Source organism: Astatotilapia calliptera, chromosome 6 (genome assembly GCF_900246225.1).
Source record: "Astatotilapia calliptera chromosome 6, fAstCal1.2, whole genome shotgun sequence".
NCBI classification, from domain to species: Eukaryota; Metazoa; Chordata; class Actinopteri; order Cichliformes; family Cichlidae; genus Astatotilapia; species Astatotilapia calliptera.
The window spans coordinates 22,347,759-22,372,035 of NC_039307.1; the positions used below are offsets into that span (position 1 = coordinate 22,347,759).

Consider the following 24,277-nt stretch of genomic DNA (forward strand, 5'->3'; position numbering starts at 1 on the left):
AATGAGAATCAATAAGGAATTGAATCAGTGATGCAATCGGAATCGTTAAATTCTTATCAGTTACCATCCCCAGGCAAACAGATAATCATCAGTTGTTCTCTTGGGAAGAGCTGCTGAACAACTTGTTAAAGCAAATATCTCATCACCCATCAATGTGCCAAAAACACAAAACATTTAGGCATGTTGATATGGTCAAGATGACCAAAGATGAAGCTCAAAACGAGCTTTAGGATGGGGAAGAAAAAAAGAAAACACCTATGAGCCGCAGTTCTCTGGGTAAAAATATGTTGCCCCTGCTGCTTCAGGTTGATAGGAAGATAACAGTGACTAAAATAACCACTCATTACAGTGAAGGTATGCAGAGGAGCATCTGCTGTTTTAGCTCATCTGGCTAAAACAGCAGAAGACCGCAAAAAGGCGCAACTCATGTCTGCTAAGAACAGGAAACTGATGTTACAATTTACACAGCTCAACAAATTTTGACAATAGAAGATTGTAAAAATAATTCCTGATCTAATATGTCTCAATTTCTTATCCAACATTTAGATGGTAGGGTCAAAATTTGACACTTTGAGCCCCTTAGCACCAAACAAGTGTCTTTTAGTGCTACAGCCTACCCGAGTATTGCTGCTCATAGTGTGTTTGTCTGCCCAATGTTTAATTGAATGAGAATATAAAAATGGGAAAAGATTTTGTATAATATGTTAATTTTATTACACATATAGAATAGCAACACCTTTTAAGGACAACTTAGAGTAGGTATTTCAGTCCATCTATAGTGTTTCATATGTTGTCTTTTATATTATTACTGAATCATTAAAGTACAAAGTCCACTTCATTATGATAAGCATTCTATTGTAGCTACATAAAAAAAAGAGCTTGCTGCATTACATAAATTATTGTTTATTTTTTCTCTTCTTCCTTCTCTTCTTTGGTGTCTTCATCTTTTCTTTCTTCATCTCCTCCTTCATCTGTTTTTTCCTCTTCCTGCTTTTCTTCATCTTCTTTTGTCATCTCAATCTTTTCCTCTTCTTCCTTTTCCCCTTCTTCTACTTTTTCCCCTTCTTCCTTCTTCTCTTCTTCTACCTTTTCCTCTTCCCTTTTCTCCCCACCCCCCTCTTTCTCTTCCTTTTTATCTTCTCCTTCTTCCTCATCTTCTTCTACCTCCTCTCCAGTTAAGCGCTCAAGATCTATAATACGATGTTTTAGAGTTTTGTCTGCATTTTCGTTATTTCGTAAGATCTTCTTCAGCTTGACTTGCATCAGCTCCATGGTACCATACAATTTGTTTACCTTCTCCTCCAGCTCTTTTTGCTCAGGTTTGATATTAGCTGGATCCAAGTCTATAAGACCATCTTTCATCAGGATCTGCCGACCCTTATCCTCAAGCATGCCTTTGGCATCTGGATACTCTGACAATGATTCCATCAGGTCATCCTTGGAAAGGCAGAAGAGCTCTGAGTATCCAATGCTGCGAATGTTGGCGGTCCGCCTGTTACCCGCTTTGCTACCTTTAATATTAAGAATACTAATCTCACCAAAATAGCTGCCGCTTCCGAGTACAACAAATTGTGTCACACCATCATCGGCAACGACTGCCAGTTTTCCATCTTTGATAATATACATCTCACGACCAATGTCGCCTTTCTTACAGATGTAATCTCCAGGGCTGAACACCTGTGGCCGGAGTTTGAGCACCAGCTCAATCAGCAGGCCTGCCTCACAGTCTGCAAAAATCCGAACTTTCTTTAGCGTCTCCATGTGGACTTGGATGGCTATTTCTGCTTTTAGCTTGTCTGGGAGATATCTCAGCACTTCTCTTTCATCCTGTGCCTTGCCATTATTCCACAGATAGTCAAACCACTTGATGACTCGCAACTCTAGGTCCTTACTAACCTTTCGAACCTGCAAATGAAAAGAAAACAAGAGGATTAAAATAATATTTAAAGACTAGATTATTTTACTACGTCTTTTGATCTAGACTTTTTTGATCAATGTTTATTTACCTGCATGTACTGCTTAATGTTGTCAATGCGGGACTGGAACTGGGCTTGGGCTGCATTCATGTTGGAGATCATGGTGGCAATGTTTCCCACAATGGTGGCAAAGATGAGGACTCCAACTAAAAAGTCCACAACATGGAAGAGAAATTCTGAGTCCAAAGCTGGTGGTGGGGTTTCTCCAATAGTTGTCAGAGTCAGTGTGGACCAGTACAGGCTGAAAGCATACTTCCTCATGGGCTGTCCAAACTCAGGCTCCTCAGGATCATCCAGAGCAGGGTAAACCCAGTCATCAGCACCAAATCCAATAGATTTGGAAAAAGAGAAATACCAGCAGGCATTCCAGTGGATGATAATAAGGATGTACATGATAAGGTTTGCAATACGGAAGATGTTGGGGTAATTGGTTTTAGTCTCTGTTTTGGTAAAGAACTCCATCATGCGCCCAATCCTCAGAAGCTTGTTTATGCGGATCTCTGGGTAGTCGATGCCAAGGACGAAGTAGAAGATGTCAGTGGGCAGCATGGAGAGAACATCGAGACGAAACTGAAAGCTGCTGATGTATCGATCCAAAAGCAGCTTCTTATCTTTCACTAGTAGGCCTTGTTCAAGGTAACCTGCAGTTGAAAGACAGTGTTTACCATTTACAGGGACATTGTGTTTTTAAATACTATATGGAATTGAATGTTCCCTTCTACTGCAACAATCACCTTTTAATTGCACACAGGATCACCGTTCAAACTGTAATTATTAGCAGCTTTAAGATTTGTAGTTGGTGGTGTAAATAATGCTCTAGATATCTTATAGTAAAGCAGTTTCAACAAGTCTTTTTTTTTCTGTTGATCAGAGTACAAAAATTATATCCAGAAAGGGAATTCATGTTAGAAAGGGATGTTTTCTAACATGAATTCAGCAGTACAAATTTCCATTTTGAGTCTTGCTGGATGATAGTTGATTGCTGTGCTGCAGTAGAGAGACAGAACCACACCATCACTTACATATAACATGACCAGGAGAAACGATGACATCACTGGCCACTCATTTCATCTGTGTAAGTCTAATTAGTGCTTTGAGGAAAACTATATCACATTTTGAAAATATTTCTGCAGAATGGTAAGGTTAGTCTTTCACCTGTTCTGGCCCTGAAGAACATATCAGCCAGGTAGATAAGGTCTGAGGTGTAGTCCAGAATAACCCAGTAAATTATGTAGTCATGCTGCAACTCCTCAAAGCAAGCCCTGTTTGCAAGAGAAGACAACCACCAGCAGTGAGGGTGGTTTGTAAATTAACAATGTTGAATATCTCAGGACTATGTCCTGTTGTGCTACTGTCGCACCCCATTAACCCAGTAATCTGTACTAACAGAAAAAAAGACAATACAATGTTAAAAAACACAACTTCTCACTTTAAAAAAAAAAAAAAACTATTTCTGTGCATGAAACCAAACTGTAGCTAAAAGTAGTTTTAATGAAGTAGGATATTAAAAACAAACAACCAAATGAAATCATGTAAATATTTGACCTTTAGTGATGGAAGAATGACTGATTTATCAAGGTCACCTGGCTATGATCATGGTCCAATTATACATCACTGGTAGCGTAATGATAAACAGCCAGTTGTAATACAAATTTCCAGCAGGATTAATGACAAATATTTCTGCTGGCCTGTGGAGGAAAGAATGAAAGTGTAAAATAAATACTCAAAATCATACAACACATAAATTTATTTTGAAGTTTCTGTAAATTATGTACTTACTTATCTTTGTCCTTGCTCTTGTCTTTCTCTTTTTCTTTTTCTTTTTCTTTTTCTTTTTCTTTCTCCTTTTCTTTTTCTTTTTCTTTTTCTTTCTCTTTTTCTTTTTCTTTTTCTTTTTCTTTTTCTTTTTCTTCCTCCTCCTTCTTCTCCTTCTCCTTTTTTCTGTAATGTGCAATAATAAATTAGAGAATACTGAGCACCGGTTATCCTTAATAACATAGTAACATTTCCTAAAAGGTGAGGAGATAAAAATCAATACTCTTTCTTTTCCTTCTTTTCCTTCTTCTCCTTTTTCCTTTTTTTCTTTTTCTCTCTGAAAAAAACGATTAATGCAACATGTTTAACGTGATTACAGGAATCTAAGCCTTTACTTTTTTCATGACTCCAAATTGTACTTACTCTTCATTGTTGTTGTTATTGTTCGTGTTGCCTATATGAAGAGGCGTTGATTGAGGTGAACTTCTGAAACAAACACAGCACATTTTATTAACTGACAAATCTTTGCTTTTTTGTCATTATTATTCTTTGTGTATTTATATTTAAGTTTTGCTCACATGTCATCGTCACTGTCACTGGTAAAGTGAGGTGGAACATAAGGTGGCGAGGTGAGCAAGGCCTGGGTGGTAGTGGCCATTGCAGCAGAACTGTAGTATACTCTGCAGCAATAAAATATTTTTCAGGATGACAACTTCATTTAAGTAGTGTTGGGTTCTAAATTGGTTTACACATATTTTAAACTGAAACAGGACGTATTTTGGCAGTTGTTTGATCACCTAGCTTTAAAAGAAAAAAAACTGAAAAATATATCTGCTTTTTGATTTACCATAGGAACTTTTTGATTTGATTTGATGTTTTCTTTTTACAAACAAGAGCAACCCATGGAAGCAGAAATGTGTTGTGCTGTCAAAACTTGTTTACTGAGACAACAAATAAACATATAAATGATTAATGCCTGAATAAATAAATAACTAAATAAATACAATTCTTACATATGTAAAAAAAAATATTTATAAATATATAAAGTTTAATTCAGTTTTATTTATATAGCACCAAATCACAACAACAACAACAGTTGCCTCGAGGTCTAAATACATAAATAAATACACACACACACACACACACACACACACACACACACACACATATATATATATATATATATATATATATATGAATAAATCAATCCATTAAAAAAAAGATTTTACTGTCTTCATCTGCATCATGTGTCACTTATATCCAATGTTACTATTGCATTTGTAGTGTCAGTCTCAGCTGGTAAGCACATTGTTTTACAGGTCTAAATGAATTATTTAGCCATACACATAGATGATGCTACAAAAAGAACTTACAGTATCGTGTGACTAAACTTACCTTTTCCGATCCTTAATGTAATTTAAAGTCCATTTCCCTTTAGTTGTGTACTTTCCTGGAACTTAGACACTCACGGTATCCACAGATTTATTGTATCATCAATCACTGAATGCTATTTAATAATGTATAACAACATGTAACTAGGCAACTAACACCTGTAGGTACTGAGTCCATCTAACTGTGTCATAGAGTCTCAGTGACCCTGATGAGGATTTGGGGATTAGACTTGTCTGAGGAGAGTGGTGGCAAACTCAATCATCCTCCCTGCTTGTCCACTCCAGCGGGAGATGAGATACATTTAAGTGAAGTTTCGACAAGCCTCAGTTAACCTCCTACTCAGGATCCACAACACTGAAAACCATTATGTGTTGACATTGTTTTTAAAATTCAGCAACAAGCTATAATTTTCCTGATCATTTGCGGAACAGAGGATTTAGTCTGCTTGCACACACACACGCTTACACGCACTCTAACACACACACACACACTACTCCTGCTCAGTCAGCACTCTCCTCCATATCCTCCTTTAATCCTATTAGATCATGTCCAGTAAAACAGATTCCAGATCAGGCATAAAAGAACAATAATGTCTCGTGTGAAATCAAAGCAGAACCTCTATCGGTGAAAAACGTGTACAGGAGTATATGTAGAAATCCTGTGGTTCAGTGGCTCTCCCTGTTGGCTGATGTGGTGTTTGCAGTTTTATGACAGCAAATTTCACAGTTTGCATTTGAGCTGAAGCATCTTTGCAGGAGTTTAATGTCCTTTAATTTGTTTTGGTTTAGTGTTGAAATAAGTATAAATGGAGATGACAGTGTGTGATTTTGATGTGTTTATGTCACTGATGAAACTCAGGAGAACATTGACTAGAAGGAAACACTGTTGAGGTAACAGTGGCACACAACAAGATAAAGATCGTGTACACAAAATACTGATATGTTATTTTTTGGCACTTTAATGGTTTAATACTGTGGACAGTACAGCAAAACAATAAAACATAAGATAATCCTCAACCATTTATACAATGTGTTGATGACTAAGAATAAACTTTCAATTACAGAACTACAGAAAAAGAGAGAAACCACAAACAAAAAAACCCTTTTTAGATTAGGTCTGAAAACACATTTTGGTTATTCTCTTTACAAAGTGTTCAATTTTTTCCCAAATAATTTTTTTTGTCTCTTTTAACTACATCACCTGTATCTGTTTTCAGCTTTTGTTCTATTTGCTAACAGAGGAGTATTGTTGCTGGTGATGAGAGGCAGATTACAGTGCAGTGGGATCTGCTGGCCCTCCTGTCATGTTAGCCTCACCGACATCAGTGGCACGGGCGTCAACCTCAGCTGGGACATCAGCAGCAGCAAGTATATCGGCGGTGGCAGGGGCAGCTGGATCAACGGCCACCTCAGGGGCTGCTGGGGCACTGTCAACAGGAACTACATCAACAGGAGGTACATCCACAGCAGCAGCATCATCAACTGGAGCAACATCTATGGGGACGTCAACTACAGCTGGCTCTACCGCTGCAGGGTTTGCTGAAGGCTCTGCTTCAACCATGGCTGGGTCGGCCTCAGCTGCTTCCACCTCCTCGGCCTCCTCTACCTCATCAGAGTTCAGCAGGGCACGTCCTGCAGCTTTGGTGGCAGGGTTACCATCCTGTGCCAAAGAAATGGGAAAAAATCATGTCATATATATGTTGACAAAAAATGATGAATTTTTGAAGTTAGCTGCTTCATGTTCAGGGTTTATGCTTGTGACGCTGTCATATTTAAAGTTATTGTTTGAACTAATGCTCCAGCAAAATGTGTAACAGTCTATGTTTCTTTGCCTTGTTACACCCGTCAGAGTGTCGTCTGTCCTGAATGTGTCCTTTTCTTGTTCTAGCTCTGTTTTAACAGTGTTTGCACATAGCGTCTACCGCCGTTGTCAATTTAGCCTAAATTTATTTATTCAGGTCTCTGAGGAAAATTGAGAAAAGCCTCAATTTATTCTACAATGGAATGTGTTTGTTCTACATGCATTACAAGTTTTTCCCAGTTTGTTTTTAGCTCTACACTTAGGCTATTCTTAAACCAATCCATTGTGGACAGAGAAGTTGTTGTGAATAAACAAGATACGAGAAAATATTAGTAAATATTTCTCTAAACAGGGAAGAAAATGTACACATGAATTTCTCAATAACAATCAATATACAGTTCAGCATGAAACTATGATGCCTGAGCACCTCTGTCTCCTCCTCTGAAGCATCTCCAACAGGGACGGGAGCTGGAGGAGGGACATCAGCAGGTTGGGCTGGTGCTGCATCCACCTATATTAAATGTATATAGCCTATATTATTATTTGTAATAATAATATATATAACAGGAAATAAATGTGTATATGCAATGTCACAGTGCTGTGTGTATGCTCACAGTGGCCCCAGCTGAGACAGCCTAAAAGAACATAATTTTATGTCAGATTGCAAATAAGTAACGCACAAACTTCAGCAATCATGCCAAATATGCTTATTTTTAGTTTTCACAAAAATCCACCACTAAGCTCCTGTAAGAGGCTAACAAGAGTAAACTTACGGGAGAATTAGCAGAGGGAATGAAGGGATTTTGGACTATTCCCTGGAAAGAAACAACAATAATAGGAATTAAAACAGATTTATAATCATAAATGAGCATTCATGGAAGGTCTATCTGAAGTTCTTTTTTACTTCAAACATCAATGAACCCCCATTACCTGCTGCTGGTACAGCCTGTACATCTCCATCCACCTCAGGGCCTCATTAGCATGTGCTGCAATCTGCAAATAAATACCAGGCATCTTCAGACATGCGGTGCAATTAAGCCAATTATACCCTGTCTGTCAGACAACGATCATAGTGCCCAACTGATGGCATGACAAAAACATAGCATTACATGTCATAGCAGACGGATCCAACACTCAAAACAGAAAAGTTGAAAAGGCCATCTTACCTCACTGCTTTCGCTTGCTGGAAACTGCAATTTCAGAAATAGAAGTGAGCAAACAACAGTTAGATGTGGATAACTGTGTTTTAAAATGGTATCAGATGGCAGATTTAATAATACACAATATTAGACTTACAGGGGCAGCGAGAGTAGAGACCAAGAGGCACATGAAGAGAACAAGCTGCTTCATTTTGACAGGTTCAGTAGAAAAACCTGTATAATATAACATACAACCCAGACTTTTATCTCAATTTTTCTTAATTTTCTTTGGTGAATAGGGGGGGGCACTTTAAGAAAATCAAGAGAGAAATAGTTTAAAAAAAATTAGATTAAAAATATTTGTGAAAACAACAAGGTTGCCCCAAAAAATGAGAAATAGTTTCTGTTTGTAAAGTCACCTTACCTTGTTGTCCTGGAGAGAAACTGTGAAAAAGTACCTCAGTAGAAAGAAGTCTACTTCTTGTCCCTCATGGATGCAATTTATATACTGCTATATCACGTAGCAGCCAATCCCATCCAGTAGAACAGGCACACCTATGTGTTTGAAGAATTATCCTTACATGTCAAAGGTAAAAAAAAAGAGGTATCTAGGGTTGAGGCCCCTGTTGTTGTTAATTACATGCTATACAAATATGCTTAGCACATATGCCCACCTTTACTGCCCTAAAACCAAACTTTGAAAAAAAACAAAAAAAAAAAAAACAGAGAGAGACGCCATGAAGCAGACATAAGCATGTAATGATATGACAGAGAGTCCCTACTTAGTTTGACTTGAAAACAGTGAAAAGGAAACTTAAATTAACTTAAATATCTGCAATATCTTATTACTAAAAATAATGTAAGTACTGGTGATAGCTACAGAAACATGAAATACAGTGTTGATCCTCCTCGCTTGAACAGAGGTTATAAGAACATCTATTCAAGTATTGCACTTTTTCAGCTCTTTCTTTTAGCTTAGCATTTTAAAGGGTGGGGTATTTTAAAAAAAAGTTTTTTTGACTGACTACAGACATTATGTTTCATTATGCATACAGGAGATAATGTGTAGAAATGTATGTAAAGGCTGGTTAGCCTTTACATACATTTTTCTCATAATCTGTTTTAGTCTAAGAAAGAATTCTGACCCCATGTAAAATACCCTCTGCAATGGGGTATTTTACACTGTATGTATTACAACAATTGTGTGACTTAAGTTAAACAACTACATATTGTTTCTCAATTGAACACCACATTTCACACAAGTATTCCAAAGATTATTTTCATCTACTGAAACTTACAGTGGGTGTAAGTGCCAGTGGGAAGCACCACTTCTATAGTGTCTGAGTTTTAACTAAATGTGTTTCTTTAACTGGCGTGGCTGTTCATCACAGTGATTTTGAACATTATAGCTCACTTATGTTTATTTTTTCAGGTTCCAGATCAGATAATGAAGGAGTTGGTCTGTAATTTGCTGAACTCTATACTATTCTGACCTCAAATCCGCTGAGTTAATCAACTTTGTCAAAAGATAACAATCTCTCCATTAGTCATTTAAAAGTTAACAGTTGATATTGTGCCATGTAGTTAGATTATTCCTGTTTTCTCCTTTGAAGAAAAACTGCAGTTATAAAAATGTGGTTACAATGTGATCATCTGTTTCAACAGGAATATAGAACTTTTAACTCTCAAACTATGCTTTGTTTCAGAAGGCTACATTGTTGCTTTGACAAACAAATGCTTTAATTCTTTTTTGTTTCTTAGAACAACATCAAAAGCAACAGAACGAAATAAAGCTTTTTTTTTATTTTTAGGTTTTTACTTACTTTTAGTAAAAATCTAAAAGCGTGACTTGCATCAAAGCTCTACAAAGCCTCTACATAGCAGTGAACCTCATAACTGGGTGTGGCTCACTTAAGGTAAACCGTCATAAAGAACCTCGTTCAATTCACTGGAGTAAAGTGTTCTAAACATTTTTCAAGGACTAGCATGAAGCAGATCCTCTTCCAGCTTCATAAAAGTCTATAGAAATGCAACCCTTCAGCTCCCTTCAGTGAGCATTTTCCTGACAAGTGATTCAACCCTAGTTTCAAGTCTTAAGGTATACAAGCAGCAATGGTTGCTTTGCTTTGCCACTGCAACCTCATCTCACAGTCACTTGAATTTATAGTTAAGCCCTTGAAGCTGCTGCAGTATTCTCCTGAACGATAGTTGTCACCACTCAGACAATATCTTAAACATAAGTGCTGATAAAGGAGGAGAACTTAAAAAGGAAGCCAAGACTGTGCCTGTTGCAAAGTTTTTTCCACAAAATCGACAAAACAAGTTTTCAAAGTGTTCCAACATTTACGTCTGTATATCTGTGTGTCTTCTGAGTTTCTGTACACGATTGTACACTTGAGTTTTTAACCTATCTGTGGCAGCTCCAGCACAATGTGCCAGGTTACAAAAATCAAAAGTGCACGTTCGGCCACAAAGATTGTGTCATGCAATACATTTTGTGATGTTAAAATGGGTATGCAACACCTGTGACACAAGAAACATGGCGATCATAATGGGGCCATTAGATTCCGGTCACATTGGCCTAGAGACCAGTTGGTGACCCCCTGGCAACTACTAGTGTCCAGGGAAAAATGTGTATTCCCTAATTAGTTGGTCATCTGTTTATGCCTTTAGTTTCAGTACTTGGGGGGCCATCTGGGGGGGCATCACTGCAGCTTCCCAGTCTCATTATCAAACAACAAAGACACAGGCATTCTCACATTCCCTCACTCATACACTCTCTCTCTCTCTCTCTCTCTCTCTCTCTCTCTCTCTCTCTCTCTCTCTCACACACACACACGCACACACACACGCGCGCACACACTCACACTATAGGAAGATTGGTGATTCATGTATCTGTATATTTTTTGAGTGTTTCAGGTGCTGTATGTTTTTGTTTTGTTTTTTGTGTATTACAGGTACCAAAGCTGGCAATACATACAATGCAATACAATACTAGAGATTCTATGTAGCTGTTCTTGTTAAAGCAAAATGTGCTTGGTACCATCATGCATTCAGATTCTAATTGCAAAGCCAGCATAAAGAACAGCATTAAAAAAAACCTGTATTTTCAGAGGTCCAGTTGCAGGACAACAACAACAACAAACACGATGATCCTATAGAATATGGTGTATTGTTGTAGATTAAACTATGCACCAGTATATAAAGAATTTTAAAATGAGCTAAACCTCAAACATCTGCAGTGGTAAAACCCAACATGAACATTAAACTATCAGTAATGTGAATCCACATCATATATAACTGTAAAACACTAAAAAGGGGACTTTTTGGCTTGAATTACAGTTCCAGGAAAGAATCTTTTGAAGAAGAGACGGTAATAGCGTGAGAGGCCAATGTTTGCATTTCTGATGTGCCTCTGAAGAGGTAAGTGTTCAGTCATGTTGGGACAAGCTTTTGTCCCCAGGTGAGCCAAGATCAGGGAGATCGTTCTCTCTCCTGTAATGTTTTTTATTTTCTTATGACAATTACGTTTCACAGTGGGGAGATTTTGCCACCAACAGTGAAAATCCATGTCTTCTGTGTGATAAACTATAGTAGTGTCTTACATCACTTAGATGGTGTTTATAATGTATGTGCTATGTTGCAGAACTAAACAAGGATTTTTATACAAGCTGTGATCAAAACCTCTGGGAATTCCAAGTCTGCCAGAGATCAGACAAGTCTGCCAGAGATCAGTAATATCTTCCCCACTCGCTGTCTGAGGAGGGTGCACAGTATCCTGCGGGACCAACATCACCCTGCGCGCCACCTTTTCCATCTGCTGCCCTCAGGGAGAAGGTACAGGTCTATACAGGCCAGAACATCCAGACTGGCCAACAGCCTGTATCCACAGGCTGTGAGGCTCCTGAACTCTCTGCCCCCCTCTCACGGACAATAACCATATCCAACTTCTTAATAGCAATGAACTGGTCTGCATTGGTGCATCATATCTTTATTCTCTTCCCCCCCCTGCCCCCCCCCCCCTCTTTCTTAAATAGATAACTATCATATCTGATATCATATCTCACAGTACAATAATATTGAATGGGTTGCATTGTTGTATTTTGTCATGTTTCTCAGGTCTTTGTCTGAATTTCTACGAACATTATTGCTAAGGATTGTCTTATTGCATTGGAGTCACACTGGGTTAAATATGTACACTTGGGTTTTAAGGGGTATTTATTATTTTCTTCTTTTTTTTGGGTTGTATGGAAGCCCCAAACGCAATTTCATTGTTCTTGACAATGACAATAAATAAATAAATACTAAATACTAAATTGTGTTATAAAAGATCAAAATTCTGACTTTTAACCATGGCTGATCTCCTATTCGATAATCTTCACAGGCATGTGCAGAATTACTCTGGTGTAGGTGTTATACTTAAATTGCTCTTTGAACGCCGTGCTCTGCAGTTTAATTATGGAACTTAAAGGTAAGCAAAGAGCAAACATTATTTTCTGTTTCAAAGGGACCCGTGTGAAGATTCAAGTTTTCAGTCAAAGTGACCACAGTTTCCAAGCTCAAAGCCATTGCCAGAGGTGAGAAGCAAGACTGGGAGGCACATGCTGTTTTCTCAGCATTCATGCGGTTCTACACATTTTTGCCTACACTTATGTCCACAAGTACAAGAAAATGTAATGTGACTGAAGATCTAAAAATTATACCACCGATGCTGAAATCAGGTAAGGTTCTACATTTTTGTCGGTTAATTTTGAACAAATTTTAATTTTTTTTATTTATTTTTATATAAATTATACATATATAAGATTGCATATTTATATTTTTTTATAAACATAACTTAATTCATTAGAAAATATTATTTTTAGGCTGATAATGCTAGAGTATTTTCTGGTAAAATAGCTCATGTGATGCCAAGTAATATTAAGTCTTAAACATACCAAACATACCAAACTCAGCAAACTGAAATCAAGCAATAGTATTTATAGATGAATTTGGTTTATTCCATTCAGGAATACATCTAAACTCTAAAATAGACATATTTTTATGTCTTTAATCATTTATAATCATGCTTTTCTTATGACTTGTTGCATTTTTCTTCATTATTCATACATTCTGAGATTAGTTTTCAACACAAATTTCAATGTAAGAGTTCAGTTCAAATAATCAATTTCAAGTTTATTGTGTATGTTAGAAGTTTCTAGCAACACAGTTATAGAAATAGAGTTGCTGCTGATACCCAAACCTTTGGTATTTATTTAAGTGTACTGAAGAGATATGACTGTAAGTAAAAAAAAAAAATTCCAAGGTTTATAGAAGTCTTTGGGAAAGGAACCAAGTTTTGCTGTGTGGAGGCTGTTGTATGTGACAAGTGAGATATTTATTTTCTCACCTGACAGAAGACCTGAGGCACTAAGTAGGGCAAGGTCTTTATAGAGCAAGGTATGAAATGTACTTTTGAATGGCACCACAGTTAAAGTCAAACTGATACTTGATAATCCACCTAGCTTTGTAATAGTGTAATGTTAAATCACAAGTTAAATCCTAAAGGAAAAATAACATTATTTTTACTACATGTATATTTTAATAAAAAACAAAACAAAGCAGATCTACAAGTGTTTAAATAATGAGTAAAAGTATCAAAATTTGCTTCAAAAAGTAGACTTTATTTATTCAAAGAAAATGACATTTAAGGAAAAGTTAGAATGAAGTAATTAAAGTATGATGAAAATTCAGCATCACATTGCATCTGCAGTTCTAGAACAGGTTATTGTTAATGTGGGGAAATGACAAGGGGAATAAAAGAGTGCTTCAGGACTATGTCTTATTTTATGCAGATTATCCTATTACTCTTTAGTTTAATAATGTTGTGATTTCTTAATAAAGAAGTGTTATTTATAACATTTGTGGGTGGGGTTTTAACTCATGTTAGCACTTTCGGAAACAACATCACTGACAATTTCTTCCAATGCTGATTTCTGAACGTTCACATGTTTACACCTTTGCTGGCATCTGTAAAGACAAATGAGCAGTTTCATATCAGCATTGTTAAAATCATACACATTTCAAATAGTGTTCCCTTGTTTTTAAAGATGCTTTATAAGGACCAATCTGTTGATTGGTTACCTGGCTTGTCTGTATGGGCTGATCCTGCAGGTGCAATTTTGGGGGGTCCTGGGATGGAAGAGCATTAGCGTCAAATTGCGGAATCTGGAAAAAAAGAAAAGAAAAAAAAAACACCTACTTTACCAAAACATGGAGATACACAGTCAATACAATTAGCTTCTTCAAAACATAACGAGATTATATTATTTGCTACTGTATTTTCTCACGTTCATATTTTGCTGGGGAATGTTTTGTGGTGGATAGTCAAATGGGAGAACCTGTGGGGAAACAAATATAATGGTAAATAAACAAACATGTTTTTAAACATAAACAACAAAAATACGTTGGGGTAAATAGAATAACTAAAATCTTACTTCTGGCACTATGGGGCCTTTTGTCATTGGGGGGATGTTTGGGATTATCTGTAATAAAATTATATATTGTATTTAGTCCCATGATATATAGAAATATACAAACATAAATTCATATTTTCAAATTTTAAATTAATATCTAAGAGTTCAAAATTCTTACCCTTTGCTGAGCAAAGTCATATGCATAGAACTGGAATTGTAAAAACACAAGACACAAAAAAGTTCAAGAAAGCAGTTAAAACACTTCTATGAGCAGAAAGGTTTCCTGGGCCAAAAGTTTCCATAATCTGCAACAGGAAAGAGAAATGACTTACTACTTCAACACTCTGTCTGCCAGGTAGCTGAGGAATGGAGTACTTGATGAGACCAAAAGATGAAAAGGGCTGCAGAGAGAAAGAAGGCAAAAGTAAAATCAGGATCAACGAAAAGAAGTTAGGTGATTTCTATTTTATTTTATTTTTTTGTAGGTGGAAAAACTTCTCTCAAACTGATGTATGCATACCTGTGCTGGGTTTGAAACACCTGCACCTCCTGGAAATCTGTGGGGATAAATCTTGGAGAAAAAAAACATAAATGTTGTACTGTAATCATGATTCATAGCCACTGTTAGAGCCAAATGTAATAAATAATGGTGCTGATCTGAAAACGTGTATAAACCTGAGTAATAATAAGAGTCTGACATACCAGTTCCACACTGTAACCACCAGGTAGTCCAGTGTGTGGAAAACCAGCCGTAAAGGGATTGTTCATCTGAATACATGCAAATTGTGAAGACTTCAGTATACAGCAATATTTTGTGTAGGTGTTTGCAGTATTTTGAACCTGCATATAGAATATACACAGAAGATATAGAGAAGATAAACAGTATGCAGTATGCATAATTACCTGTAAAGTTGGCATCTGTTGCCTGGATCCAGTGTAATGAGGCAAGTACTGAAACTAAAGGCATAAACAGAAGTTAAACTTTAAGTATTGGACAGGTTTCAGCTCCATGAAATAAATGATTGGCTTTTACTTAACACTCACTGGTGCAGCACAGGCTGTGCTAGCCAAACAGAGGCACAAGAGAGCCAGCTTCATGTTTATCCTACAGACATAAAATAAATCATTCCAAGTTGTGAAACTTCCACCACAGTCACACTGGATGGTTGCTTCCTTCTGGAAAGGCATGTAGGAGCTAATGTTAAAATTTTGCTCAACTCACCGTCTGAAATTTTAAAAATCACCAGAAAAGGAGAAAATGATGAATGCTGATGTTGGAGATGATGCCAGCAGGTTGGACTGTGACTTCTGCAGAGTTACTTGGATATTTATACACTGCTTTCTCACCAAAGAGCCAGTCACAGGAGATAGGAGTGGTGTTGCCCAATGACTAGGTAGAGTTTAGGTGTCTAGTCTTCAGCTTTACTAAATGACCAGTGGTCATATCCACTTTCTGTGTAATAGCAGAGTCGTCTGTTTGATTATACCGTCTAGAGCAGAGCACACCTTCACTTTGCTTACTCCTCATTCTGCCATTAGTCTCACTACAATTGCATAAGGTGGCACAAATATCTGAAACTAAAAATTTATGTTAATACAGCATAGATAAATATAATACTATATCCTTTTTTGTTTGTTTGTTTGCTTGTTTTACTCTAAAAATAAATTTGTACTGAAGCAGCACATAGTAGTGAAATCAGAGAACAGCCTTTATTATTTATAATAAATATAATTGCCTGCTGTAGCTATTTGTGGATAGTCAAAAAAGCAAGTCAGTAATAATCTGCAAAATGCTGCATATAATTCATGGACTGAGTATCAGATATTTATTATTTGAAATATATCTTAAGCAAAGAACCAGAAACAATAGATGAATGAGCTGTTTCATTTATTATGAAGCACAGAAATGAAACATTTCATGTTGCATGTAGAGAGGAAACAATATACTGCTACATTTATTTTGATATTTTCTTTTGGTCATATTTAACTGCAAACCATCAATTTTTTTTTCATAAGAGGCATGTCATGCTTTTTGACTTTATTCTTCTTTTTCCAAACAAAGCACCGTTTCAAAAAATGCATAGCACCACAGAAAATAGCATTGCTGGCTGGCGATTTTTCACCACAGTAAGCAGATAGTCTTACACCTCTGGTCACCTACAGTGGGGACAAAAGCAAATGAAAGTTTGAGAGACTCAATCCCCTAGAAAAATAACATGTGATCCTTGCATATTTATTTATATGAACTACTACTGCTAAAACCTTTATATATGAATATGTGAATTGATACCTGAGTGTGCCAAGAGTGTTTTTTTCCTGCTGACTAAGTAGTTTTAGTCATCTTCATCTTCATCATCTTTGCCACGCTAAAATGACAGAGGACTTGGGTGAGCGAATCAGGACTGATGATAGTCTCCTACATGTGCATTTATGAGTCACGGTTTTTTCCACAACTCAGCAGAAATAGTTGGGAGGTTTGTCTGACGTGATCCTTTTTATTGGAATGAACCGGCTGCTCTCATAACAAATTTCAGTTCAATCCAACTCCACTTTATTGCCTGTCAAAGTCTATTGAAGCTATTACTGCACTAAACTGCATATTGCCAGCATCAAATCATGACAGAGGCTTATTGTTTGTTAAATACATTTAAATGCGATAGTCTTTCTTACTGGGGGAGGTGCAACGACGACAGGATTCAGAGGTTCCACAGGAATGGCAGGATCAGCAAGAGCAACAGGGGCAGCTGGGGCAGCTGGAGCAGCTGGAGCAGCTGGGGCAACTGGAGCAGCTGGGTCAGCTGCAGCTGGATTAGGCAGGTTGAAGCCAAAGGGGTAGAACTACAGAAAATAAAATAAATTGTGAATTCAATAAAATATCTGAAAAACCTTTGCCAGAGAAAATATGTTCTGCAGACACCTACCACCTCCTTGGTACCTATGCCATTCGGATTTGGAATCTCGTGCTTGATAAAGCCGTGGACCTTTCAATGAAAACAGACTTAGAAACTCATAATTGCACTGGAATCTGTAATACTTCTGATTTGTGGCTCTTCTTTGATTACATGTAGGCTCTAAAAACGTCAAAGTCTATAGAATTAACTCTTTTTATCAGATAGCATTTAGGTTTCTATTCCATTTCCATTCTTTGGATCAAAGTCTGCAAACTACACTCTCAATAGGTAAATATCTATATATATATATTTATGAACTGTGCTACTCACAGGTCCTCCAAGAGGGTGTCTTTGGGCATCAACAGGGAGCAACTGGAAGCATTAAAACAACATAGTAAAGAAATAATCACCAGATGCACAGAAAAGTTCTGAAAAGGTGCAAAACAATGATTGAACTCTTACAACTTCCAGATTGTCAAGTGGGACTCCAGCAGGGATAACCTGGGCCGCCTGAAATACAGTTTTAATCATATACACTTAACAGGGACACAATCTTATGAGAAAAGTCAGCCGGGTTGGAGAAAAGCAGTTCAGCTATGAAGACATCAGTGGTGAACAAATCATAACAGACCACCGTGCAGAGTTTGAAAATCTGGCTTTTACTGTGGTTAATGTGTGTGGGTGTCATGATATCCACCAGCTGATCCAAGCTGCTTCTTATTGTACCTGAGGTGGAGCGTAATGGATGTCAAACTCCTCAAATATCTGCAGCTGTAAAGAAGAGAATAAAATTCAGTGTAATGCAGGTCAGTGTAACATGTTCAGACAGTTATTGAATGTTGTTTTACTGATTAATGCTAAAGACAAAAACAGACACCATAAACGGATAACAATGACCGAAAAACTCCATCTGCTAAAAAAAACAAAGGTGAGTATTAAAGCTCTGTAGGTGATATTTCTCTAAAATACTGAAGATGAATGTTGTATGTTAATTGTTACATGTGAAAGAAAAAGAAAGGGAAAATAGATATTTTGGCAGAAATGTAAGTATTTTTCTTACAGGAGCAGAGATGGCCATCCCAAGGATGCAGGCAGCAAGCACGATAAATTTCATTTTGAAACTTGCTGTGACAGAAAGAGAATTTTGAGTTATTACATTTGGTAGTTTTTAGTGCACGTCTTTTAAAAAAGCATTCAAATTTAAAACGTCTTTTGCAGTTTCATGTGATATTAGCAGGATTTACATTACCTTTCTTTCCTGGCTGCACGTGAGCACTGGAGGATTGTTGAAGAGAGGTGTGATTAGAGGAGAGTGAGATCGCCTATTTATTTGCTGAGAGAAACAAAGGGCGAGCAAACTTTTGACAGGTATTGATGGTAAGCCAATCGTTTTTCTTTGTATGATCACAAACCTGGCAGCTGCATGTCTGGGAAATCTCTTAATAATTTTTTTGGCTTGAAAAGCACATATTTCACATTCCTCTGCAATGTGTCTTATCAGGTGCCTCCTTGCAACAGCTCAAACTCAAAAAGGGCAACAGGGTTATTCGGGAGTAGGAGTTGGAATTCAAAAGAGTGCTTCCTTACTTACTCCTGTGTGTTTTTCCTAATAGAAAATATGATGCTTTATACCTGATGATGTTTAGAGGATAAATGCTTTACCAACAGCAGTATTTCGAGGCCTGTTAAAACCTACAAATGATCATGTATACTTGTAAAACTGAATGTCTTTTTCAATGAATTGGGTAGAACTTTAAATTTACAACAGTTTTAGGGACATTCACTGCACATTGTATCTGAGCCTGCGTGGATACGTCAGAGGTGTGATGACAATCTATAATCTGGGATAAATATGCTTCAGGATGATGATTAGATAAATACTGTGCACACTCTCTTACATTATGGTTTTAAAATGTATTTAATTGAAGGTTATGAAAGACAGTAACATGGAAAGACAAAACAGTTCAGGCCCAGCCTTATTTGTTTTCCTTTTTTATTTGACATTTATTTTTATTTATTTATTTTTTTAAGTAAAATAATAATAAATGAAATTAAATAGCAACGGTTAGTAATATCCTTGAGAAGCTCCACTGAATAGTTGTTAGTACCCATCAATAATGCATTTTGTTTTCTCTGTATGTTGTGGGTTATCTCCACTGGTGACAACAGTCTCAGACAAGGGTTTCCCGCATGGGCTGAAGCTGGGGTTCAGCAGTTCTTTGGGCAGTGGCAGCATCCGACCCAGCTAAACCTGCAGAGAACCCGCTAGCATTTGGATGTGATCCAGAGCACGGCAGTGCCCTTATCGGTTGAGCTCCAGCAGCTGAGGTCCCCACAGCTGGCTGAACGCCTTGTTGTTCTGGGTGTGTGAGTCCTGCGGCCTGGCTCTCGGGCTGGACAGCTCCCGCAGGCTGGTTTGTAAGCACATTAGGCATGTACACCCCCAATTGGCCCATTGTAGCAGCCATCTGAAACAGTAAACAGAGATAAGATACTGTAAAGAGGCAAGGGAGGGGCAGTGTTAGTGGGATCACTGAGTTCACTAAACAGACTGTTTGAACAAGCTGGAAGAAGAAAAAAATCTTGGCTGTGTTACCTGAAGTTCCTCAGAGCTAAGACTGCCAAGAGGTGAGCTCTGGTAAGGAATTACAACATATGTCAAGTGAAATGTTCTCAGAAAGAAAATTGTGAAATTGCAAATAGCATTAATCATCTAAGTCTGCAGAGGGTGTTATATATTTACCATTGGTTGCTGTAGCATGTATACAATCTGGGGATTCTGTGGATGAGAATTCGGTTAGATAATTGTAACTCTTTTTTCTTTTTTTTGACTTATTCTGCATTATGTATATGCAGAGACACCTGTTGTTGCAGCTGCTGCTGTGGCTGCTGTATTCCCTGAGTTGCATCTATTGAAGGAGCAACTGCAACTCCTGCAGCATTTTCTGCAGGTAACACTGGACTGTTGGGAAGCTGATTTGCTGGAGTTTGTGGGAGAGCCGATTCCAGAATCATTGGGTAACCATATGGGCTGAACTGATGGAGAGAAGATAAAATAAAACAAAACAACACATATCAACAATTTCTGCACCGACACCACAAGTTACAACTCCAATATTAACTCCTTACTCCAAAAGCCAAAATACCAATGTCTTTATTTTCATAATACTGTGTCTTATGAAAGGGTTTCCTGTCTCCAGCAAGCGTGTCTCTTAGCTTACCAGCTGATTCCCATAGTGTGAGGAGAACAGCGGTAAGTATCCATAAGGTGGGAAAATCTGAAAAAAGCAGCAATACACATTTTTAAAGGGAGAAAATAATTTAAAATAAGAGTTAATATTCTGTTTTCTTAGCTCCCCCGCCTCCTCCTACTAGAGGCTGCTGTGGCAGTGTCAGCTGGTGGGGTCCATAGAAGAGTGGCTGCATGGGCATGCCCCCTTGTGGATACCAGGGGTACTGTTGCAGTGAAGGAATGGGCTGTGGATCAGGCTGCTGTAGACCTCCTGCCTGTGGCTGAACACTGGGAGAAATAGAGGCTGGCGTAGGAGATTCGGGTTTCTGGTTTGCGGCTACAACGTGCTGAGCACCCTGAGTTGCTGTTTCCCTTCCTTGTAACAGCAGGGGACGACGGACATTTGAATTGACCTGAAAAAGAAAGAAAGAAAGAAAGAAAGAAAGAAAGAAAGAAAGAAAGAAAGAAAGAAAGAAAGAAAGAAAGAAAGAAAGAAAGAAAGAAAGAAAGAAAGAAAGAAAGAAGATGGTAAAATTATCACTGAGTCACAGAGTTCATAGAATGTCAAATGTTAATTAAATGACAACCAGTATTAAATGAATAAACATAAAATTATATAATTATATCAAGTATTGTATTTTAAACCATATTCTATTAGTCTACTTACTGGTACTGCAGAGACTTCTATGGTAAAGCATAACAGCAGCGTTATGATAATCATTTCCAAAAAGAGAACAAAATCGATATGGTTTTTAATCAGTTCCACTGGATCAGTGGGTGCTTTAAGGACTATCTCCGTGGAGCACTCAGGAGTAAATTCATTGAAACTGTATGGAGGGGTCCTTCAACTTATGCACTTCTCACAAACTGGCTCAACCAATCACATGGCAGACTGAAGAAAGATAAATTCAACCTAATCGTCTGCTGAATGAAGCAGGGAGGTGGAAACCAAAGAAAATCTAATAAGTGTCCTAAACGGCATGTTTTTCTTCAATTATGATGGTGTAATGTCTCTTGAAATAATTAAACAAATGCATGAGAGTTGAGGCCTTGTGGTTTTCCTGCTACTACGGGCACCTACGGGTGTGGCTGATGTGGCTGATGTGTCAGTGTCTCGCTGTTGTAATTGCAGTATGGTCAAACCAAGAATGTGTGATGTGCAAAAAAAGAATCTTAAAAAGCAGACATGAAAAATAACTGAAGCTGCAACAGACATAAAAATGAACACTTGATAAGTTAATGTAAGACATAAAAAAATGACAAACTACACATTAATGACATATATGTTGATTCAAATATTAAAATTAATTTGCAGATGAGCTCAAATGCTTAACTTAGCACTAAATGTATTTGAAATGTGAGAGAAAATTGAAGAGCAAGTAATTATAATATGTATAAATTCTATCCAGCTTGACTTTTAGTTGTTCTGTTTAAAAGAAATTTCCTTTGTAGATCACCTTGAATCAACCTTCTTTAATCAAACACTCAATAACAAATAACAAAATAAAGGAAACACAGATAATACTTATGACCACACATTTTTTTCACATTTGATAAAGTAATATCTTTCCATCATTTTAAACTGACACAACATTTTGTTTGCAACATCATACGCTAAAACGGCATACATAAAAATTACTGACAAGTGGCAATTTGGGTACAGGATCCAAATAATAATAATAAATTGTTATTAGTAATAGCAGTATCTGTCTAACTATGTAGATAGATCGATAGATAGATCAATAGATAGATAGATTAAAAAGTGCAGTATCCCACAACAAGGTTCTCTTTTCAAATTATAATTTATTCTGAAAAAAAAATCATCAAAGCATCAAATACAGCTGGTTTACAAAATTAACCAAGTTTGCAAATTAGGCAGACATCCACAAAACAGGAGATTACATTTATAATGCACATTCATGCACACATCACATCAAAGAGAAAGTAAGAGACCATACTAGCTTTGTTAAAAGGGTGTATGCTAATGACAATCTTAATTACTTTTTTTTGTCAAATCAGCGGAGCAAGCAGTGCTGTGCAATCAGTGAAAATATTGCTGAAGAGGGTGTGTGAAGAAGAAATAAAGCAGTACTATGTGTTTAACTCATGAAGCACAGAGCCATGCATTAACAGCTCAGCAATCATCCCTCACTTAAGCTGTGTTGATCTAGGGTTGGTGTTGTGTGTACCCGCTGACTGGATATTACGCATGCATGTCGTCAGCATCCCTCCCACTAATGTCTGGAAGCCTAGTCTCTAACAAAACTCATCATTACCTTGCTGACTGAATGCCTCTCTAAATTTTAAATGTTTCAAATCACAGTGCAACATACAACCTCACTGGTTATATAAGTTTTGTTTTTTTTAAATTAAACAAAACATTCAAATAAGTAGGATCAACAAAACATATATAACATTGTAAAGGGAGGTTGAAGGATGCTGCAATACTGAAATGTGAAAATATGCAAACACGGTATGCAATATTTTTGAATGCCAATAAAATTTGGTTCATTTCTGGCTTCAAGGTAACAAAATGTAAAAAACAGACATCATTCTCACAGCATCAATTTCCCTATTATTATGCAGCTTTGTGCTGCTTATGCTGGAAAGTTCAAACCAAAGTAGTATAAGCTACTTTTTTTTTTCCAGATCCATGCTATTCAACTACTGTCTCCCCTCGGGGCTGTAGTGGTAGACATGATTGTGGTCCTGGAAGTCTGTGTTGTGGTTGATGTTGATGGCTGAATAGGTGGTTGCACACATAGAATCGGAAACAGAGTACAGATATTGAATGAAGGTCTAATCCAGCGGTGTTGGCCACTCTGCAAAAGCATTGAAAAAAATGTATATTACTGTGTTCTTTACAAACAATTATGGCATTATTTATGTCTTACCTCACTACTGTCAGACCCACTGCTGCATGAATGATGGCGCCTCTACAAAAACATAAATAATGTATTTGTTTTAAATATTAACAGAAAGGGTTTTGATAAGGGATAAAAATTGACAATAAATATCAAATAAAACTGTTTAGACATTTTTGTACTTACAGCAACAGAGCAATTGACCAAGTATAAAATCATGAGAAGAAAGACTTTCATCTTGCAGTTCAGAGTGTAATTCAGTTCCCTTGATAGTTAGAGCTCCCACACTAGAGTATGACAGTAAACAGCACAATAATGAATAAAATCAAGCTCCTGCAGTCTATCTCCAAGACAGTCCTTGGCTTTTAAATAGACTCTGTGCCCACACTGATCTCCCACGCTAAATGTTACTTCACCTCAGATGTGGTCAGTTCTCATGGCCGCCTCCTGAGGCAAAACCAAACTAGGTGTGAACACAATTTCATTAGCAGACTAGATTGTGTTTTCGCAACATTAAAGGCCCGCATCCTGTTTATCATGCTGAGAAGCTTTGAGTTTTTAATCCCATACACATACAGACACACACATACTGTAAGATTAAAATTTATATTCATATTTCCAATCTAAGTAAAATTCAGAGCATCACCATGTTAAAACATGTTCTAGTTATATGGATATATATGGAAGCAAATGTGTATATAACACAAATAAGCAGTTGCTGAATGCAGGGATGACTGATAAGTGGTTAGGCATTATATACTTGCAAAACTGTT

The 24,277-nt window shown here is 37.2% G+C and overlaps 4 protein-coding genes and 1 long non-coding RNA gene across 5 annotated transcripts; all 5 read right to left on the reverse strand.

Moving 5' to 3' along the window:
- Positions 1 to 378: 378 nt before the first annotated feature.
- On the reverse strand, positions 379 to 5,352 carry cnga1a (cyclic nucleotide gated channel subunit alpha 1a). Its single transcript, XM_026169424.1, has 10 exons — positions 5,127 to 5,352; positions 4,310 to 4,411; positions 4,155 to 4,217; positions 4,015 to 4,068; positions 3,756 to 3,917; positions 3,560 to 3,664; positions 3,132 to 3,238; positions 2,007 to 2,617; positions 992 to 1,905; positions 379 to 391 (listed from the first exon to the last, which is right to left on the reverse strand). Exons 2-10 carry the CDS (start codon positions 4,387 to 4,389, stop codon positions 379 to 381), a joined length of 2,109 nt encoding a protein of 702 aa, XP_026025209.1. The 5' UTR covers positions 4,390 to 4,411; positions 5,127 to 5,352.
- Positions 5,353 to 6,065: 713 nt separating this feature from the next.
- Positions 6,066 to 8,543, reverse strand: enam (enamelin). The gene is made up of 8 exons (XM_026169314.1): positions 8,487 to 8,543; positions 8,220 to 8,296; positions 8,090 to 8,113; positions 7,854 to 7,916; positions 7,697 to 7,738; positions 7,538 to 7,558; positions 7,351 to 7,434; positions 6,066 to 6,782 (listed from the first exon to the last, which is right to left on the reverse strand). The coding sequence occupies exons 2-8, from the start codon at positions 8,271 to 8,273 to the stop codon at positions 6,393 to 6,395; spliced, it is 678 nt and encodes a 225-aa protein (XP_026025099.1). The 5' UTR covers positions 8,274 to 8,296; positions 8,487 to 8,543; the 3' UTR covers positions 6,066 to 6,392.
- Positions 8,544 to 16,392: 7,849 nt separating this feature from the next.
- scpp7 (secretory calcium-binding phosphoprotein 7) lies at positions 16,393 to 18,742 on the reverse strand. Its single transcript, XM_026169315.1, has 9 exons — positions 18,658 to 18,742; positions 18,469 to 18,533; positions 18,135 to 18,179; positions 17,871 to 17,918; positions 17,739 to 17,780; positions 17,439 to 17,498; positions 17,188 to 17,355; positions 16,808 to 16,883; positions 16,393 to 16,674 (listed from the first exon to the last, which is right to left on the reverse strand). The coding sequence occupies exons 2-8, from the start codon at positions 18,520 to 18,522 to the stop codon at positions 16,851 to 16,853; spliced, it is 450 nt and encodes a 149-aa protein (XP_026025100.1). The 5' UTR covers positions 18,523 to 18,533; positions 18,658 to 18,742; the 3' UTR covers positions 16,393 to 16,674; positions 16,808 to 16,850.
- A 735-nt stretch (positions 18,743 to 19,477) lies between these two features.
- LOC113023292 (uncharacterized) lies at positions 19,478 to 21,639 on the reverse strand. The gene is made up of 7 exons (XM_026169316.1): positions 21,308 to 21,639; positions 20,781 to 21,053; positions 20,630 to 20,686; positions 20,271 to 20,444; positions 20,152 to 20,187; positions 20,005 to 20,043; positions 19,478 to 19,876 (listed from the first exon to the last, which is right to left on the reverse strand). The coding sequence occupies exons 1-7, from the start codon at positions 21,359 to 21,361 to the stop codon at positions 19,580 to 19,582; spliced, it is 930 nt and encodes a 309-aa protein (XP_026025101.1). The 5' UTR covers positions 21,362 to 21,639; the 3' UTR covers positions 19,478 to 19,579.
- A 1,554-nt stretch (positions 21,640 to 23,193) lies between these two features.
- Positions 23,194 to 23,797, reverse strand: LOC113023446 (uncharacterized). Its single transcript, XR_003272576.1, has 3 exons — positions 23,691 to 23,797; positions 23,535 to 23,576; positions 23,194 to 23,462 (listed from the first exon to the last, which is right to left on the reverse strand). It is a non-coding gene; the product is annotated as an uncharacterized LOC113023446 (long non-coding RNA).
- Positions 23,798 to 24,277: the final 480 nt, after the last annotated feature.

Bases quoted from the DNA above. Each gene is read 5' to 3' on its own strand.
- cnga1a (XM_026169424.1), bottom strand. From the start codon at position 4,389: ATGGCCACTACCACCCAGGCCTTGCTCACCTCGCCACCTTATGTTCCA. The intron at 4,069-4,154 runs GTAAGTACAATT...CGTTTTTTTCAG, and splicing joins AATAACAACAACAATGAAGA to AGAGAAAAAGAAAAAAAGGA. The intron at 3,918-4,014 runs GTATTGATTTTT...TGCACATTACAG, and splicing joins GAAAAGAAGGAAAAGAAAGA to AAAAAAGGAGAAGGAGAAGA.
- enam (XM_026169314.1), bottom strand. From the start codon at position 8,273: ATGAAGCAGCTTGTTCTCTTCATGTGCCTCTTGGTCTCTACTCTCGCT. The intron at 7,559-7,696 runs GTAAGTTTACTC...ATGTTCTTTTAG, and splicing joins TTCCCTCTGCTAATTCTCCC to GCTGTCTCAGCTGGGGCCAC. The intron at 6,783-7,350 runs GTGCTCAGGCAT...TCTTTGGCACAG, and splicing joins CTTCAGAGGAGGAGACAGAG to GATGGTAACCCTGCCACCAA.
- scpp7 (XM_026169315.1), bottom strand. From the start codon at position 18,522: ATGAAATTTATCGTGCTTGCTGCCTGCATCCTTGGGATGGCCATCTCT. The intron at 18,180-18,468 runs GTAAGAAAAATA...TCTTCTTTACAG, and splicing joins GGATGGCCATCTCTGCTCCT to CTGCAGATATTTGAGGAGTT. The intron at 17,919-18,134 runs GTACAATAAGAA...ACTGTATTTCAG, and splicing joins TCCATTACGCTCCACCTCAG to GCGGCCCAGGTTATCCCTGC.
- LOC113023292 (XM_026169316.1), bottom strand. From the start codon at position 21,361: ATGATTATCATAACGCTGCTGTTATGCTTTACCATAGAAGTCTCTGCA. The intron at 21,054-21,307 runs GTAAGTAGACTA...TTTCTTTTTCAG, and splicing joins TAGAAGTCTCTGCAGTACCA to GTCAATTCAAATGTCCGTCG. The intron at 20,044-20,151 runs GTAAATATATAA...ATTCCTTACCAG, and splicing joins ACATGCTACAGCAACCAATG to AGCTCACCTCTTGGCAGTCT.